Here is a 19,983-nt window from a genome sequence, read left to right as displayed (position 1 = left end):
AGGTAGAAGAATAAATAGATAGAGGCAACGCTGACACCTCAAATAGCCAGAGTTATTTAAGACAGTAGTGGGCAGGAAGCGACAAAGTATCAACCCTGTCTTGCCCTAGAGGTGGTTTAATGGTCTACAGTGGGTATGGAGACAGAGAAACACTAGGAACACATATGAAACTAAGTTTCTCCACAAAGGATCCCAGCCCACTGCAGTATCTGTGTACCTGTAGGCCACCAAAAGTGACTCAAGGGAGAATCAGGAAATTGCATTGGCAGAACTGATGAGGACCAGTGTCTGAGACACTGTGCCTGCCCAGAAGGGCTTCTGCAAGTCACAAAGCATCACACCCTGGCCCTGGTACCAAAGTCAACAGTGGCCATGACATGCAGTCACCAGGGAAGAGGTCCTGTCAGTCATGATTATGCAAAGAAAAATTCATGAGTGGGTGACTTCCAAAATGAAATACACACAAAAGCAAAATTAACGAGATAGAATTAATATTTCTGTGGGTAAGACTGACATACATCATTTTTAAACCTTTGGCAAACATTTCTACTTTTCATTTTGAACAAATCATCTATTTTCTCCCTCCTACTTGTATACCCAACAAAACTGTTCAGAATATAAACACATTCTTTGTTCTTTAGTTATTACACCTATCATTATCTAGATGAAATATCCACACTAAAACGAACATGCCGAGTGCCCACTGATAGCAGAGAGGGTCCTGGACTTAGTCATCAGCTAGGATGAGAGTCACGTTAACTAGCTTTTATTTGTATTTTCTTAAACTTGGCAAGTAGGCCACTGGCTCCACTACATTTAGACAGAGGGCTACAGACACAGGATCCCTTACAGAAACACAAAATCTTTTCATCTCACGGCCCTATTATGGAGTAAGGCACTTTGTTCTAGCCCAACTGCAATAATAAAACACCATTATTGCTCAACCTGATCTTATCTCTGGCATGGCAGCAGTCATCAAGCCGCCTTCATGCCTGTCTGTTACCCTATCACAACTAAAGCACAGCACATCATTGCTTCAACAGGAATCTTGGCCATGTTCACCTCAGCAAGACAAAGCATTGGGACACACGAGAATGTGTGTCACAGTTATTTTCAGATTATAGAATACATTGAAACTCAGTTCCAAACTTTTCCTATAGTTCTCCACCTAAAATCAGAGTTTGTCTGATTCATTTAATAACACATATTCTCAGATGCACCAGGAAATCAGAGCAAGCTTGTTCTTTCTAAGTTTAAAAGGTCTTTTCTCTGCTTTTTCCTCACCTCATAAAGGTTCTAATGCAATGGCAGAGAGACAGTTTAATGATTTTCTTGGGTGCTATTAGCTACAGGACACTATTAGAAGCCACAAAAAATACAGATATATTACTACTGAGAGACCTTCCATGAAGGAAGTTAGAGCCCTCCGCAAAAGAACCTACTGATAACAAAAAGCCAAATGTGTAGAAAAGTTGTTCAAGAGTATTTGTAGTTCACTGAAAAGGGAAGGGATGGCTGGAGGAAGGAGGACAAAGGAGGGGAGGGAAGGAAGTAGGGGCTGTTGAAAAGACTCAGAAGACCAGGCAAGGCAAGGCAAACAGCTCGAGAAGTGACAGTAGCTCTAACAGGTTCCAGCACTGGTCTCGGGGATTATCCCACATCATCGTCAATAGGTATTTCTTCTTCTGCCAAATCAGGAGGGTAAAAGAGTGCTGGTACCAAGAATGGGAGGACAGCTAAGCCAGAGCTAGGTTTAGAGTGGGGGGGGGGGGATGCTCTCCAGGACCAGTGCTAATGACTGAGGAAAAGGGTGTGTCTCATTCTCAACCCAGTTCCAAACACCGCCTGTTCCTAGGTCTTCAGCAAAAGAAACCCCAAACCTGCATGAAAGTACTGCACCACAGCCCATGACCTGAGAATAAGAAATAACACTGTTGCAAGCAAATGGGAATCACCTGGGTACAGGCTGGTGGTCTAACAAGCTGACACTAACACCAAGAGGCAAGCAAGATCAAACATACAGAGGAAGCCGCTCATAGACCCTGAGAACAGATCATCTGTAAAGGGGACCCACAACAGATTCCACTCAACAAAACATGGAATTCCCCACACTTGGGAGTCTAAGCTGCCAGCCTATGTTCCTTCTTATGCATCCTCTAGCAAACTTCTCCATCAGCCATTTGTTTTGTTCATTAGTTTTACACTGAACAGGAACACAACCTGATAAAATTATGACCTGTACAAATCTAATGCAGCCGGAGAGAAAAAAGAATCCCATATTCGTTAATGCTCCATCAATGCATGCCAAGGCCCTACCAATATAAGATACAAGTACATTCTATCTTTACAAGTATAAGATACAAGTACAGTCTACACTTATGGACTTTATTACTCTTCTTTTGATCTTTTTTCCTAACTTGAACATCTGTTTTACAGTTATATTAGTGTGCGCATGCATGTGTGTACACGATGTGAGTGGAAGTCAGAGGACAACTTTTGGGAGCTGGTGCTTTCTTTTCACCATGCGGTTTCAGAGATGGAACTAAAGCCATCAGCATTTTTTCTGCTGAGCCGCCTCTCTGGCCCTCAACCTAAGCTGTTTTGTTGTTGTTTTTATTAAACATATTGAGTTCACGTTAGTGGTTTTTAATCCTTAGGGAAGGTTATCTTGGACCCCTTTGAAAACCAGGTAAAACTGAAGGCCCCTCGCCCAAGTTAATCACACTGGGCATAATCTCATTTTGTATCCACACTAAGGTCTGGGCCTCCTCTTACTGGAGTCAGGTTTTAAGTGCATACAAGCACTGAGTATCCACAGAAGAACACATATGTGTTCTCTAACTTCTCAGAACTGTCAGATCCATTTGCTTCCCTTAAACCAAACTTTATCAGTAACTTCTAAGAGAGTGGCTCTTTACATTCTTGCATTTCCCTAACTTCACACCCAGAAAGACAACAAAGAAATCTGAAATGTTTCCATGGCTGTCTAATGATTTCTGGGAAATGTACCTAAACTTCATCCAAAATGTCTAATGCACTAAAATCTGGTTAAAATGCACAGCAGTTAGGAGTGGTATGAGCAAGGTAAAACAAAGAAAGAAGACAAGCCAATGACAGCCAGGTATGTGCGATGTCAAATGCCACAGGTCCTCTGACCTCACTCACTAATTCCACATCTCCAAAGCAAAACCAAAGATTTTTAAAGTACATGTTTTAAAATGCTGCAACTTGACTTCTTAGAGTTTTGCTGGTAAGCCCAAGGACTAACAGTCTCACACAATGACTCCTCCATTACTATGGAAAAAAAACAAAGATGCACAGCAACCAGCAAGGGAAGACTCATCCTCATCTACAGCTGTTGCTATTTTGAGACAAGGGGTCTCTCACTCTGCAGCCTAGGCTGGCTCAGGTGGCATGAGCTATCACAGCCAGTTCATCTCACCCCATTTTACAGAGAGGAAAACTAAAGACAAAAACATGTAAAACAACATTGTTTTTAAAGCAAGGAGTCGATTTGGCCTTCTAAATCCAAGGCTATGTACACTATTCTTATTGCAAAACAGTCCAAGCTTCACACATTTAACACCTGAGGTACAGAAGTTTGTAATTTTCCCTTCCCCCTCCACCTAACACACACACACACATAAAAAACACAAAACATACACTTTGGACTCAATTTGAAACAGGGTAAACTATGCTACTACAATACGTATCATATATACGTATTACGTATATGAATAAGGTAATATACTACTACTACCTTAGCATAGTTTATATTTATCTTTAATTCCCGAATTTACAGTTTGATGCGATTGTAACTGCAAACAGATAACAAAGTTAGAACATTCAAACTCCACCTTGTCATCAAACATACTTATAACTCAAATAACAAGGAAAAGATACTTCTGTGATAGTTCATGCAGCCACTGGTAAAATTCCTAATGATGAGTACACATGGAATTTTGGGTTCTTAAAAAGTCAAGCAACTGCAGCTAATGACAGCCTGATCCTCCTCTATGTGGTCTAGATGTGGGTGCCACGGTGAACTGCACAATCTAGTCTGTGGAAACAGAACAAGAGGCTGTCCCGTATTAGAGAAATCACAAGAAAAACTGACCACCAGGGCACCCACAGTACAAACCTGTCCATTTAGGGAGAGTCTCCACACTACTCCCTGGCCCTGTCAGCACTTAACATCCTCGCGGCAAAGGACCAGAGGAGCAGAGTGAAACCCTCATTCTTCGAGACTGGACTTAGCTTTTAGCAGCCAGTCACTCTATCCCACAGTAATCCTAAGATTAAAAATATAAACAGCCACCAGGCCCAGAAAGGCATATTCTACACCTCAAACTGGCAAGAAAATGAAAGCCAAACCTGAGAAGCCAAACAGTAAAAACAAAAGGCCCAGAAATTGAACTGTTGTTCATCCTCAACTGTTCAACTACAACGTCAAACAACGCCTGTAATACTGTTCGTTCTTAGATCTAAATGCAGGCAAACAAACCAGTTTGCCTTCATTTTTTGTGGCATGTGATGTCAAGAAATCCACAAAAGACTGCAGTCCAAGAGGTGGGATTATAAACATGGGAGGAAAGATTTTCCTTTTAACCAAAGCAGAGACAATCCTCTGCTTAACATGGAGCTCACTCATTAAATGTGAAACTGGTCTTGGCCAAGCCAACACCGTAAAACCAGTAGCACCAACTTGAAAATGTCCAAAGAATCATGTAAGCAAAGACTCCATCTCATTTCAGAAACCAGAGAATTTTTATATATCACACTTAAACAATATCATTGTTTCATCATAAAATTTCTTACCTCTGAAATTATATTTCTGTACATTCAAAACAAATGTTGTAGTATGCTGAGACATGTAAGACAACTTTCCATTCATCAGCTGGTGAATAAAATTTCCATCAAGTACTCTGAAGCCAGAGCAGCAGCACACACTTTAACCCCAGCACTGTGGGAGATGAGGAGGATTTCAAGTTCAAGGCCAGTATGGGATACACTGTGAGCCAAAAGATCTTTTGAAATTTCCAGATCATAGCCAGATTTACAAATAGTAAACAGCAACAATCACTGCTTCAGAGCCCTCACTCAGAGTTCTCTATGTTCTCCTAGGGCTTAACATAGCACTGTTTCTTGACACTGTAGTGAAAACACTCCCTCAGATTTTCTGGAGAAGCAGAGAAAGGAAAGGTTTACGGTATTTGGAACCTGAATGCAAATATTAAGCTAAAGCTCTACTGTGCCCATCAGGCATGTTTGCCACTGGGTCAGATGTTAGCTACCCAACTCTATAGGGGCAAATGAATAGTCTCAGCCAAAGTTCCCCAACTCACACTTATCACATCGTATTCCAAATTAAAGATGGAAAAAAAGGAGTCTCCTGTGTGGCAGGCCACGATGTGAGAAAGCAGTAGCCCAGCGGAGCGGTATGGTAGAAGATTTCAGTGTGTCTAGGCCTGATCTGAGTTCACGCTCCAGTGCTCCAATCAAACAAAACACTATGCATACAGACACATGTACAAAATGAATCACATTTTTTTAAATTACTGGAGAATGGTGTGCACTGTCATTTCAACATTGGGAGACAGGGGTAGAAAGAACTAGAGTTCAAGGCCAGCATGAATCAACAGGAAAATCATCTTAAAAACAAACTGAATCTACTGTGGAATAAACACAATATGATGGAGGAAGGTCATTGGTTAAGTAATAAAGAAACTACTTGGCCTCATAGGTTAAAACATAGGTGGGAGGAGTAAACAGAACAGAATGCTGGGAGGAAGAGGAAGTGAGGTAAGACGCCTCAGACGGAGGCCATGCTCCCCGCTCCCGGGCAGACACACACGATGAACCAAGCTGCCAGGTCAGACATGCTGAATCTTTCTCGGTAAGACCGGTGCTACACAGTTTATTAGAGATGGGTTGATCGGGATATCAGAATTAGCCAGTAAGGGCTAGAGCTAGTGGGCCAAGCAGTGCTTAAAAGAATACAATTTGTGTGTTGTTATTTCGGGGCATAAGCTAGCCGGCGGCGGGAGCTGGGTGGCAGAATGCAACCCGCAGCACCCCACAACAACAATACAGAAATGAACTTCAGCACACCTTAAAAAAATTCAATTACCACTGCAGTTCATCCAGGCCTACTGGCACAAGCCTATAATCCCAGCACTTAGGAGGCGTGGCAGATCAGAAGTTTAAAATCCAGTCTAGATTACATGAGAAGTCCAGAAGAGGGAAGGCAAAGAGAGAGTAAAGAAAGAGTAAGGGGGTCATGTCCAGGAGAGGTTGGGGCAACTCTTCCTACTAAGTCCCCTGTCCTACAGAATGAGTCAAGCAGCTAGGACAGGAACGGCTGCATCAGCAAACCAGACCTCTGGAGATGCCACTTCAAATAGCTCACACTTGTTCCAAAAAGCCAAAGCGAAACACAAGAGAATACCCTTCACAAATAAACATTCAAACAAAACAGAGAAAACCAGAACACTTAACTACATGCTAAGACAGGGAAGGAAACTAGCAAGCATCGCTTCCTTCTTCAGCCACACAACATCAGAGCTGCACTAAATCAGTTTCTAGATTTAGTTTTCAGGCTGACTATTAAAGCAGGCTGATGATCCTTAAACTTCAACCCAAGGAAACTTAAAGTACATATTATCAGTGGAAGGGGGACAAGACCTCCAGAGTGTTGCAGAAGGATACTAAAAAAGGTTCTTCCTTGAACTGGTCAGTAACAGGAGGACAAAATGAGGGTCCAAGTCTGTTCCCCTCTGCCAACTCTATCCAAGAGGCAAGTAAGTGGACTGGACGGCAGGGTCTTACTCTGCTCTTGTGACTTCATGACTGATGCCAGGATAATACAAAATATTTAAAAATCCCATGTTGGCAAACATGCCAATAGAGGCAATCTGGAAATAGTCTTTACAGTTTAATTTTGGACACTCAAAAGAATGAAGCTAGTTCGACTCATAACCTCTCAGAGCTGCGATAACTCTGCCATGAGCTCTCATTCTAACTTTGCTTTCTATACCAAAGACGTTAAGTCAAGCACTGTCTTCTCATCTGGATTTGTACAGATAATAAGTAGCCCAGTTCACCTTGGCTAATCAGCAAAGTCAACTGTTCACCATGAGCCTTTCCTATTCAGAAATGCTGAGGGTGAAAATTGGGCTTAGGCAAGACAGAGCCACAAACAGCACAGGCACATCAGTTTCTTCAGTAAGAATAAAGATCCCTTTTTTTTCAGGGTTACTGGTAATAACGCATGTGCAGCACCAAGCACAGCGCTAGGAAACAATAGTAACTGCTGTCACCGCGATGCATCACAGGGCGTGGAATGGAAATGAGTGTCGGATCCTGACCTATGTCTGCATCAAAACTCACCTAATAGTTAATTCAGCAGAGAATGTTTGCAAAGGATCAAATCTGTTTGGTCAGAACAACAAAAACAGCTGCTTTCAATATTATCCTTTTCACTTAGAGTAAGCACAAATTTACTTCTGTACTACAAGCTCCCCTAAATTATTAATGTTAATAAAAATCAAACTCTGAACCTGTTTCTGGCAGCATGGGCTACACATAGGGAATCCAGTACCAGGCCAGGAAACCTGAAACACAGCTCTGCACAGTCTTCACTCAAAGAGGTGTCTATTCGTGGCCAACACCCAAAGTGTGTTCTCTTCTCACTCAGCCAATTCCTGCCTTCTTTATTTTTATTTGTATGTATATTTATTGAGACAGGGTCTCTATATAGTCCTGGCAGTCCCGAAACTCTGTAGACCAGGCTGGCCTCGAACTCAGAGATTCATCATCAGTCTCTGCCTCCAGAGTGCTGGATTAAGGGCATACACTACTACAGCTGCTTCCTGCTCTTCTTAGAAGCAACTTCAAATATAAAACCACACCCTCTTTTCTGCCATGCTTAGGAACACTGAGTTCACATATCTAAACACCATCTGTGTACTGGAATGAGAAACTGCCTAGGAAAAAAGCACAACTAGTTTTAAAACCAATTTAAAAATCAGTTATTTAAGCAAAGTACCTAGTGTTCATACTGGAAGTTTTAACATTCAGATTAGACTCATATTTTTAAAAAACTAATTTAAACTCGTTATAAAATCTTTCTTATCTTCTAGAAAATGCAATTATAATCAACCCCTTTTTCTGTATTAGACAAGTCACACCTTATAATTTACCTATAGACAAATCACAGCACAGCTCCTAATATATTCAATCAGATGTCTCAATTAGTTTTTGATATATTAAGATTCTGGGCTGGAGAGCGAGATGGCTCAGCAGGTAAAGGCATTTGCTCCCAAGCCTGACAACCTGAGTTCAATTCCCTTACTCCTCTACAAAGTATTCTAATCTCCATCCCTATTTCACCTCCTGGGATACGTACAGACACACACACACACACACACACACACACACACACACACAAACATAAAGAAAATGTACTTGTGAAGAACAGAAAAGTCTGGTTATTCCACACAATTGTAAACAAGGTTATATATAAAACTAAGAATCAAAGGCACAGAAACAAATAGTTTTCAATATTTAGACTAAATCTGGAGTATCTCAGTAATGGCACAAGTAGAATTAGAAAAGGTAACAGAAGTTTTCTGCCTCCTGGTGGAAAGCTCAACTTAAACCAGACTGAGCATTCAGACACAGACACAGACAACAGCAGCAAAAGTGGGCAAGACATATACTGCTCAGCAAAGGTATCTCAGGTAGATGGAACAGCAGCCAGGGCTTCAGGAGACACAGATGTATAAGACCCACCACACACAAGACAGCCCACTGAGCCCAACATGACAAGCCTAAAGCCCTAAGCACACGAAGGAACACTGCCTCTGGCTCCCAGAAGTCCTGCTCCACACCTGTAAACAGGTGAGGGCCCAGTTAAGTCTATGAACATAATAAAAACTGCCTATAAGGCACTAGGAGGTTCAGGATTTAACCACCATAAGGCACCACAGCCAGACCTGTCACTCAGCTCCAAAGGAATCTGAAACAGAGCTGCCAATTGCTAGCATGGACCAAGAGATCACTTCGTAGAAGCCCATGTGTTCTCTGCTTTTATAACATGTACTCTTGAACACTAACTTCAAATCCTTTTTACTGCTGCCCATTTCATTTACAATACATGGACACCTCCCCACCCCACACCCCCACCCCGCTCAAGCTGATATCCATCAGCAAAGTAATCTCAAACAAGTCCATAACTCTTGCCTGAGAAATACCCATTCTTCACCTGGAGCTAGGACAAAGCACTCCACAAATGCAGTGTTAGAGGCATCTATGTTAGGGTACTCAGGAGTCTGCAAGTCTGTTCAGGAGGCTGGGTACCACCAACACACCCTTCCTTCTGCACATTTCCTACATGCCTCACAATGTCCTTCACAGGGAAAACTCAGGCCTTGCTCTTTCTCCAGACCCTTCCTGTGGAAATCAGGAAGCGCCAAAGGGCAGCCTCTGCTGAGCTGTTTCAAGTCCACACACCAGGGCTAGCTTGCACTTGGTTGCAATCAGGGGCGACCAAGAACCTCACAGAGCTGGCATCTAATCATCTCCTGAATTCCCCCAACCAACTCACACAGTGCCTGGCAAGAAAGAGGCCAATACAGCCATGTACAGAGCTGTGTTCCTCAATTCAACAAATTCTCACATGGGCCTCTATAAAGGCACAAGCTTCCTTTGACCATATGCTGCTCCTCTGCCTACGGAGTCCACAGTGCCAGAGCTTCACGTCACTTAGGACAGAGGTGCAGGAAGGCCCTGACAACAGTTGTGTCACACCGCACCCACTTCTTATCCACACTGACGTTACTAGGCCTTGCTCATCAATAGCCAATGGTCTGTCACTCTGCGAGTGCAAGAACCTCTCTCATGGCCGGGCGATGGTGGCGCACGCCTTTAATCCCAGCACTCGGGAGGCAGAGGCAGGCGGATCTCTGTGAGTTCGAGACCAGCCTGATCTACAGAGCTAGTTCCAGGACAGGCTCCAAAGCCACAGAGAAACCCTGTCTCGAAAAACCAAAAAAAAAAAAAAAAAAACAAAAAAAAAAAAAAAGAACCTCTCTCATCACACCCCTATCTGGACTGAGTCTCTGCATATGGAGCTTTTCAGTTTCCTGACCTAACCAAACCTGAACTGTTCAGCATCTCTGGAGAAAGAATGTCAGATATGTTTGATTTCAAAACACTTGAGTATTCTTCATTATACCAAGAGTTTTCATTTGACTAATTCTATGTGGAGACAGATGAAGCCATTTCCTTAACACCAACCATAATTTAAATTTGGTAGTTGAAAGTCACCTGGATAACTAGATAACGTTATCAACTGGAGAACCGACTCTCCTGACATTAAGGACACATCCAGTACAGCCTGCTATGGCTGTAGGATGTAGTCCTCTCTGCCATCCATCTCTGAGGTCCCATCCAAGGGACTTCTTGCTGCTATGAATAACTCTTCTGTGCTAACTTGCTGGGACAGTGAAGTCAGTGAGTTACAGAGGCCTTTAGTAAGGGCTAAAGGGGAGCGAGGCAGGGCCCAGTGAGGATAACGGGGAAGAATCCAGTACTTATGGCTAGTTTCTCTTAGGTGGTCACAACATCCACTTGCTGAAGAAGTCCTCACCAAGAAACCCACACCAGGATATGGCACTTGCAGTTTCCAAGTATCTTCAAGCTTCAGAAAGCATTCCCCCTCTAGTTAACCCGCTTGTTCTTCTCAGCGACCAAGAGGTTAGGGCAGACACCTAGGTGTCTCATCTTTCCCATTCCTTCCACCAAGCCCATCTGGGCAATGCTCCTGTTGCTCCTTCAGGCAGGGCTTGACACACACTGCTACTGCAGTCAAGCCTCGGAAGAGCATTCGCCAGAACTGCATTGAGTGCAGTGGCACAGTGCTCGCTCATTAACGCTACAAGACCCTGAGCTTCATCTCTTGCACTACTAAATAAGCCAGGGAAAGGTTCGCCAACAGTCATTACTTAAGGCTAGCAAACTGTTTCATTTCTCAGTCATGGATAGGGGACAGAAATCACCAAAGTGGTAAAAATTCTAAACATGGCTTTTGTTCTATTACATTACAGATTATACATTTCACAGTAAAACAGCCAGAGACAGCCAACACTTTCCCTCCCACTTTCTATCTGAAAGCTTTAAGCTATCCCAACCAAGGCATTTCTGACATTCAACCTTACAGAGGCTGCTTAGGCATGTATGCAATTGAGCAGAAACACAGAACTGAGAACTTAAAACATTCCAGTTTAAAAAAAAAAAGTGACCATGGGGGAAATTGCAAGCTCCTTGGCCAGGGACAATATGAACTCTCTTCTTAAAGCATTGTGTACTGCTCTTTCTTTATACACTGGGTATTTACTGGGGGCCAACCACCTGCCAGCCAGCCAAGTGCTGATCACTGCCTTTCTGGTGCACCCTCTTCCCAAGTCTAGGTGGCAAGCACCCGAGAATGACTGCTGCCTTTGTGTTCATGAGGAACAGCACACAGCAAAGCCGAACACACATTAGTGTCGGAAAGAGGGAAAGCATGGGCAGGGTTGCCAGTCTGTGATAGACATGGGAACCAGGGCTTTCCTTACCCAATACACCCAACAGTCCTATGATCCACCAACAATCTGATGAGTTCTGAAAGGGTCCTCATGCAACGCACAGATGTGGGCACAGCAGCTGTCATACAAAGAAGCTGGGGTCCAGAACTGTGAAGAATCCAGTCCTTTGTTTCAACAGTACGAGGTTATGCCCAACGTCACTCTACCAGTCAGCTGTATGTCCCAAACAACTAAGCAACACTGCCCCCGAATCAATTTACTCTGATTCTCTCTGACACCCTGCCAAAGAAGCTATTATTTAAATGTCTAAAGTCATACCGAGTTAACAATAAAAACTTCTTCCTTCAGGTCTTCTGAGCTGTGAAGTAGAAAGGTTTGATTCGCTGCTCTCAGGTCACATTCAGCAAACAGGCCTCTTCTGAAGTAAGCCGCCCACAGCAGAGTGGCTGTGTGTGCTGAGCATGAGCCTCGCTCACGTCTTTTAATTAAAGCTCAAGAACGACTCAGTGAGCTGTCTGCTGTCCAGACTCCTTATCAAAACAATAATGGGGCAGTAAGAAATACGGACTACTAAACAATATAAAACCCAGCAATCTAGCCATGAAATGTGTACGTCTGTGTATTACTAACATAGGATTAGTCTCAGGTTTTTCCTCCACACTGAACTAACTGAACAGAACAGTACGGAATAACTAAAGGAAACGAATGACGAAACGGGGTCTGAACACACACCCAAGTTTACCACAGAGCAAAGTGAGAATGCCATCAAATTACAGACCTGATTAAATGTCAGAATTAAGTTTAGTGGCACAGTAAAAAAATCCCCAGGTCCCCTAATTTTTGAACTCCATACAAGTCATAGTTTATCTAAGAAGGCTGGTAACATGACTGTTGTTTACAAACAAAATGTACACTAAGTAGAGAAATAAGTTAAATAATGGAGAAGAGACAGAATGTTAAGCCTTGGCCCAACGAAATCTCAACACACATTTAAACACTTGGCGGAGGGCTGGAATGTTCTAGACTTTTATCATCTGACCCAGAATCAAAGTATTTAATGACCTAAAGCAGCAAGAAAATCACCGTCAATAGAAAAATGTAGTCAGTAAGCGGCCTACCAGCCGTCCTCGGGTGAGCCTATTACACTTTGCTGTGAAATAGAAAGAATAAGAAATTGAAAAGTCACAATGAACTCATCAAATATTGCTTGAGAGTTTTCCAAAACCACGTTTATGCTTTTATTTATAGCCTCACTCCCACACATACTTTGCAATGTTCTGGGAAAAGGACGAGCTTGTTAGGATTTAAAAAATTTACTAAGATCTAAGGGAAGAACAAAACACACACAAAAAAAACTAACAAACAACAATTACAAAAACGAGACCCAAAGTTCTTGTTTTAGTAAAATCGACTGTACCGTGTCTTGGCCTGTTTTCAAACTAGGCTCAGTCAGAGTCTCAAATTCGCGTTAAAGTTTTTCGTAAAAATATTTCAGCGACGTATGTGCATGCCAGCTGGAAATATGATATACGCATCCAAACTATTTTCCTACCCACAAATTATCCCCTCCCTTTTATAAGTGTGACTACATTCTACCTTCTGTTCAAAACATCGTTTATCGCCAAACTGTAAAAACTGAGGTCACAGCAAGCCTCCTTAACTTCCACAAAGCCCAACGCATCCTGTGCGGCAGCTCACCGCCGTCGGCCCCCGGTGCACCCCATCTTTGTCTCTCCCAGGTCCGGCTCTCCCTTCCCGTCTCTCTCCTCTGCCGCGTCCTGCGCTGTCAGCGGAGCCGGAAGGCGCGGGCGGCCCTCCCTCGCAGCGCGGCGGGCCCGATTCCGGGAGCAGGGCCGGGCCCGCACTCGGCGGCCGCACGCGCACTTCCCGCCGCGCGGGCGCTCGGGCACAAGTTCGCAAACAGCCCGAGTGTGCCGAGATCGCCGTGATTCAGCAGCGGGCCGGGCGGGGACGGCGGGCCGAGCCCGGAAAAGGTCACCGCGACGCCACGGGCGACGCCCGGCCCTCAGCCCGTGTGCCCGCGAGGGTGCGGCCCGGGCCCAGCGGCAGCGGCGATTCCTACCTCTGCGGCTCTTAGGAGAGCTCCGCTTGCTCCGGGCGCTGGCTCGCTCTTCCTCAATCGCAGCTGCTATCTCGGGGTTGTCTTCCCCATTGTACCAGACCAGGAGCTCCTCGCCAGGCGCGATTGGCTGCAGGATAGACGAGACAAGATGCGAACCAATCAGAGAGGCGGTTGTTGGCGGGGGCGGCGCGGCGACCGCAAACAGCTGTCGGGAGGGCGCCGCCGCAGCGGGCGCGCACGGAGAGGAGGCGGGGTCAGGGAGCGCGCAGGGAGGAGGCGGGCCCTCGGGCGCGCGCCCGGGCAGGAGGCGGAGCCGAGGCCCGGGCTAGCAGAAAACTCCTTGGCTGGCAGGGCCAAGGCAAGACACTCAGGGCAAACAGGAGGACCTGGTAGCTTGTCACGGAGGCTCGCAGGAGTGCGTGTACCGGCTGATCTGGGAGTAGTGCTCAGCCTCCACCACTAGATTCTTACAGCTAGCTCCAAGCCTCATGCCACCCACACAAGAGAAAAAAATAAAATACGAGACCATTTTGCCCATGAAATTCGAGTGGATGAGAAATTGAAAGAGTCATTAAGAAGCAAATAGCATAGAAAGGAGTTAGCACCAAAGGTTCTAATTCCAAGCACAAGTTAAGCAGGAACGCTCTGCACCTTAATCATGCACGCAACCGCTATTTATAATAACAGAAGCGCTGAGCTCAGGCAGAGCCCAACCTAGCATCCTCAGAGCAGTCACCTACTAGCTCGGGCCTGTGAAAACATTTCTAGTTACAGAATGCCTAGGCATTATGCTCCTAAAACATTAAACTTTTCACAGTCGCTCCCACACCATCATCATCATACAACTACATCTAAAATATACCAAAGAAATATTTAGAGAAGAGAAGTGAGTCCTGAGAAGGGCAGTGATGGTGCACGCGTTTAATTCCAGCAAGCGAATCTCTCTGCGTTTGAGGCCAGCCTGGTCTACAGAGCTAGTTCCAGGTCAGCCTCCCAAGCTACAGAGAAACCCTGTGTCTCAAGAAAATAAAGTGTGTGGGGGGGGGGGGGGGAGTAGGGGGAGGGGGGGGGGGGGGGGGGGAGGGGGGGGGGGGGGGGGGGGGGGGGGGGGGGGGGGGGGGGTACTAAGCAGAATCAGGGAGGTGGCTTAGAGTTTTCATTCACTCTTGGGGACCCTATTTGCTCAGAAAGCTGAAGTAAAAAAGCTCACCTCCAACCCACATGCTGACACAGATGATCCAAGGAAGACAACTGAAAGGGAATGTTCTGACAAAAGTAGGACCAGTGGAAAGAGGGATTATAATAATCCGTATGGCAATCATCAACACGGATTGACCCAAACTAGACTCCCCAGTGGACCTAAGGGTAATAGGTTAAAGTCTGAAAAGTTCCATAACATTTGCCTCCTGTAAAATCCTCTCTCCCCAAATGGCTACCAGTCACAAAGGGAGGAAATGTCTCTCCAATGAGTCAGCTTGACAGCACCTGCCTCCTGAGAGCATGCACAGAGAACAGGTCACTTCTGAGGTGCCCAGGAGGCATACGTGGGATCTAACCAGAAGCCCAAATTGAGTCTCCACAGCACTAAAATGTTATCAAACAGTCTAAGAGTGATGGCTATTCTTGGTTGTCAACTTGACTAACTGGTGAAGCACAAATAATAAAAACTCAGAGTCAGAAATTGGGGTTCAACCTGAAGATCCAAAAAGCAAAACAGCCAGCCACTGTCTCTTACCTCGACCTCGATCCTGCCCCCTGGAATTTCAGAATAAGACTACATCTGACAGTCTTATATTCCTATCTATGCCTGGGATTAAAGGTGTGCACCACCTGATTTCTATGTCAACTAGGGAGACTACAGGATTAAAGGTGTGTGTTCCCATAACATGGTCCGTAAGGCTGACTAGTGGGACTGTTTTACTTTCAGATCTTCAGGCAGTCTTTACTTATTTATTTATTAAGTAATTTAAATTTATTTATTAAAATACATTTTAAATGCCCTGACAATCTGAAATAAACTATAATCCAGATATGGAGGACACACTTATGATCCGGATCTTGAGCAGGATGACACAAGCTTTTGATCCGGATCTTGAGCTGGAAGATACAAGCTTTTGATCCAGATCTTGAGCTGGAAGACACAAGCTTTTGATCTGGATCTTGATGCTGGAAAACACAAGCTTTTGATCTGGATCTTGAGACTGGAAAACACAACAAGCTTTTGATCCGGATCTTGATGCTGGAATACACAAGCTTTTGATCCGGATCTTGAGGCTGGAAGACACAAGCTTTTGATCTGGATCTTGAGGCGGGATGACACACTCCTTTAATCCAAATCTTGAGGTGGGAAGACACATCTTTAATCTGAGCCACAACTTCTGCTGCTTGCCCATCCATTCCTTGACTGCATTAGAGCCTACTCCTTTGGGAGTCCAGCATCGACAGAAGACCTGATAAGACACCCAGCCTCATAGGACTGAACAACTGCTAGATTCTTGGACTTTCTATTCACAGCTAGCCATTGTTGGACTGAGCCTGTAAGTCAGTCCAATAAATTCATATACACACACACACACACACACACACACACACACACACACAAGAGAGAGAGAGAGAGAGAGAGAGAGAGAGAGAGAGAGAGAGAGAGAGATTCATTCCGTACGTTGTATGGCTCTAGACAACCCTGACTAATACACCAGGCCTTAGAGTCAAATGAGAGCCAGAATTCTTTTCCTACAAGGACATGATTGCAACAACAGATACAACCTTGGCTGAGTGGACAGATCAGTTAATACAATATTGCCTAGGTGCTGGCTTCCTGATATGCCAGTGTACAGTGGCTATGTAAGAGTTTGATGTAGTGGCATTTCAATTGTATTTTAATAAGTAAGTTTACCTGGGAATCAGGAGAGTAAAATCAGCCACACTGGTCAGCCTAACAGCCAGGCAGTGGTAACACACACCTTTAATCCCAGTAGCCACACTAGTTGCCATATAAACTGAGCAGTGCATCATGACTTTAATCCCAGTGGTGCACACCTTTATTTCCAGAACTAGAGAGGATTATAAGATGGGAGAAAAAAGTTCTCAGACACAGTCTCATCCTGAGATTCCTGGCGGCAGGATCACCATTTAGGCTGGCTGCTTTGTTTTTCCAATCTTCAGATTGAACCTCAATTTTTCTCTCTGAGTTTTTATTAATCGTGACTCAGTTTGGTCCTGAAGTTTTTGTGCGTTTGTTTGGTTGGGTTGTTTGTTTGATTGTTTTGAAACAATAGGCTGACCTTGAACTCTCTAGGTAGACCAGGTAGGCTTTTGAACTCAGAGATCCACCTGCCTTTACCTCCCCAGCACTGAAATTAAAGGTGTGTCACTTAGCCCCTGTTTTTGTTTTAAAGAGGAAATTCCATCAGAGATGTCAGTTTAAAAACAAAATGATCCCTTCCTTCCACAAGGTTCTAGTTTAGATAGTAAGCATGGCTTTGGTCACTGTCTACAGAATTCCCACTATTTCAAAATATTCAAGTTGTTTAAAATAAAAGAACCAGTCACTGTTTACTTTTTTCCTCCAAAAATAGCTAAAATTTGCTACTTTACTGTTTTTGAACCAATATCTCATATCCTTTTTTGCATCAGCTAAACTTAACTAAAAACCCTAATTTAAAAAAAAATCTATTAATGAGCTAAAACAGCCATCACAAATGCCTTTTGGCACTTTGATAAGCTAATCTGTTTTGTTTGCTTTTCAAAATTCAAACTGTTTTTACAGCATATAAATTTTAGCTCATTTCTCTTTTATGCAATGTATTTATGAAATGGCATTAAATTCTACTTGAAATAATTAGGATTCTAGAAAATATAAAAGCAAATCTTTAAAGTAAAGGGAAAAGAGTGAGGACAAATGAATACTTACCATGATCTTCAGTCAGCCACCACAAAACATTCGGGCCTCCAAAGACAAGAGCACCTGTCCCTAGCTCCTGTCTCCCTTTTCATTGATCTGTGGGTGTCAGCAGAGCTACCTGTACTTCACGAAGGATGAGCTAAACATCTGCACAGGAGTGGATGTCAAGCTCAGTGCCTTGGGTTTGAACCCAACACCAACAGATGGAGAGGGTGAGAATCAGTACAAACTCCTTATATAGAAGGACACTCATGTCCACTCAAGTTAAAAATACAACTTAGAATCCGTGTACTGCAAATCAAACTAAAAAAATTAAAGAAAAAAAAAACAACTTAAATAAACATTGATAGACAAGAAGTATTGAAGAGAAACCTGGCTTGTTCAGTACACATAGTTCAACACCATCAGTGACTGAGATAGGGCTACATGCTAACAGACACTCTCTTACAAAAGAGAAAAACAATATTTTTAATTTTTTTTCTGCACTCCTTAGCATTTTCAAGATTTCATACAACAAATTCCCACACAATTCATTTACAAGGCCTGCCTCAGAGAATGGTGAATCCTGGAAAACACAGGTATCACTGCTGAGGGACCCAAAAGGCCGCAAGTGACTAAGAGCTATTTGTTCATTACAGCAATTTGGACAGAGGTATTTATTACAAAAGACAACCATCATCTGTCTTTCTACCCCAAAATTCCATTCTAGAACATTCCATGCATGGAATGTAGCTTTGTCTGCTACAGAAACATGACCTGTGAAAACAAGAGAGGAAGAGAGAATCCTACTCACCACAGAAACGTGCGAAGATGAAAAGCACCCTAGTAGTAAGAACCGACATGTGCTGGGTGCCCTCGTCACCAGCTCTGAGCATGACTGTCCTCTTAATCTCAATAACTAATGTCCCCAAGAAATATTTGGCAGGAGGAAGAAATATATCCTAAATTCTATCCTGAATAAAAGCAAAGGAAAGGGGAAGCTAACCCAAAGCTTCACGTGCACTAAACACTATGAGTGTGCTTTCTCTTAACACACACCACCACGGTACTGATACTACACAGTAGGAGAGATCTGCCAGACAGTCCCCAATGCATCTGGGCCAGAGGAGGAGAAGGGAGCAGCTGCCATAGATAATCAGCAGTATCAAGAAAGATGCAAGCTGGGCAGTGGTGGCGCACGCCTTTAATCCCAGCACTCGGGAGGCAGAGGCAGGCGGATCTCTGGGAGTTCGAGGCCAGCCTGGAGTTCGAGGCCAGCCTGGTCTACAAGAGCTAGTTCTGGGACAGGCACCAAAGCTACAGAGAAACCCTGTCTCGAAAAACCAAAAAAAAAAAAAGGAAAGAAAAAAAGAAAGAAAGATGCAGTCTATAATTACTCAACACAATCTTCCTGCTCTACTTCCCTGACATATGCTAGATGTCAGCAACCATGTGATTAACACAGAACCTTGGGTGTGTGGATGAGCCACTTCAAACGCCATCCATTTCAGGTCTGCAGAGATGTTCTTGTCAGTCACAGCTAGACCAGACTGAGAGAAATGCACACAGAGTAGCCAGGAGTAGATTAACAGCAACATTGTTACCTTTAAGGTTTTATAGTAAATGGCTCTGTTGATTTCCAGTGGAAATAAATTCTGCTCTTCACCTGAGCAAGCCCAGTTCACATAGCGCAACCAGTTGCCCTTCTCCGGATCAGTGGCATCAATGCACATCCACCCCAGATTTGGGTAGTACACCTATAGACAGAGAAGAATGAGCTTGTATTAGGACAGGAATGCCTAAAAAGTTTCATCTTCAACTTTCCAAACATCTGTTTTTACTGTATGCAAGCACTCTACAGCGTTTCAGAGAAACAAGATAAAGAACCAATACTCAAAAACACAGGGAGGAAACGGAGCTGTGAAATCTTTTCATTCTTTAGGTTCCCCCCCACTAAATATAAGAAACTGAAGTTCATATGCTCGATCTACAAATACTTCCTGTACGTGAAAACAGGTTACAACTACATGCTCTCAAATGTGACTTAGCAAAATGCCTTCTCAGATATCTGTCAGTTCAACCTAGGACCGTACTGCTAGGCTACACAGTTCCAAAGTCTTCTTTCTGGCATGATTTACAGGGACTTCGCAAACGAGCACACGTAGTGAATCAGCTTGGAAGTGACAAGCTATGATGGTTTTATCAACCTCACTGTCCCTTAACACCTACACCATCCAGCACATGTATCAGAACTAAGGTCCAGCGAACATGTTTGTAAGGTTCTGGGATGCTGCAGACAAGTACCAGAAAACCCAGGACACCGGATCTACTTTCTTAGGAAGCTTCCCTGAACTTCCATCCATGCTTGCTCCTCCCCTGTGATGCTGCCAATAAACACTTAGCCGGTCATGCCTTTATTTTAAAGAACA

At 43.9% G+C, this 19,983-nt stretch overlaps 1 protein-coding gene across 6 annotated transcripts in view; it reads right to left on the bottom strand.

The window, feature by feature from the left end:
* Window positions 1-19,983, bottom strand: part of Prdm2 (PR/SET domain 2) — a 102,463-nt gene that overhangs the window by 36,870 nt on the left and 45,610 nt on the right. For 5 of the 6 annotated variants that reach the window (XM_050120320.1, XM_050120317.1, XM_050120319.1 and 2 more), the window contains 2 exons: window positions 19,159-19,311; window positions 13,672-13,798 (listed from right to left, as the gene is read on the bottom strand). In XM_050120320.1, the coding sequence (XP_049976277.1) occupies window positions 13,672-13,798; window positions 19,159-19,311 (280 nt within the window). Of the gene's footprint in view, window positions 1-13,184; window positions 13,604-13,671; window positions 13,799-19,158; window positions 19,312-19,983 lie in introns of those variants that run through there. The other variant, XM_050120322.1, reaches the window with a different exon arrangement.

This window comes from Alexandromys fortis, unplaced genomic scaffold (assembly GCF_014885135.2).
Source record: "Alexandromys fortis isolate MF-2015 unplaced genomic scaffold, M_Fortis_MF-2015_v1.1 scaffold_174, whole genome shotgun sequence".
In the NCBI taxonomy this organism is placed as follows: Eukaryota; Metazoa; Chordata; class Mammalia; order Rodentia; family Cricetidae; genus Alexandromys; species Alexandromys fortis.
Note: the sequence above shows the minus strand (reverse complement) of the source record. Positions and strands in the feature narration are given on the sequence as shown.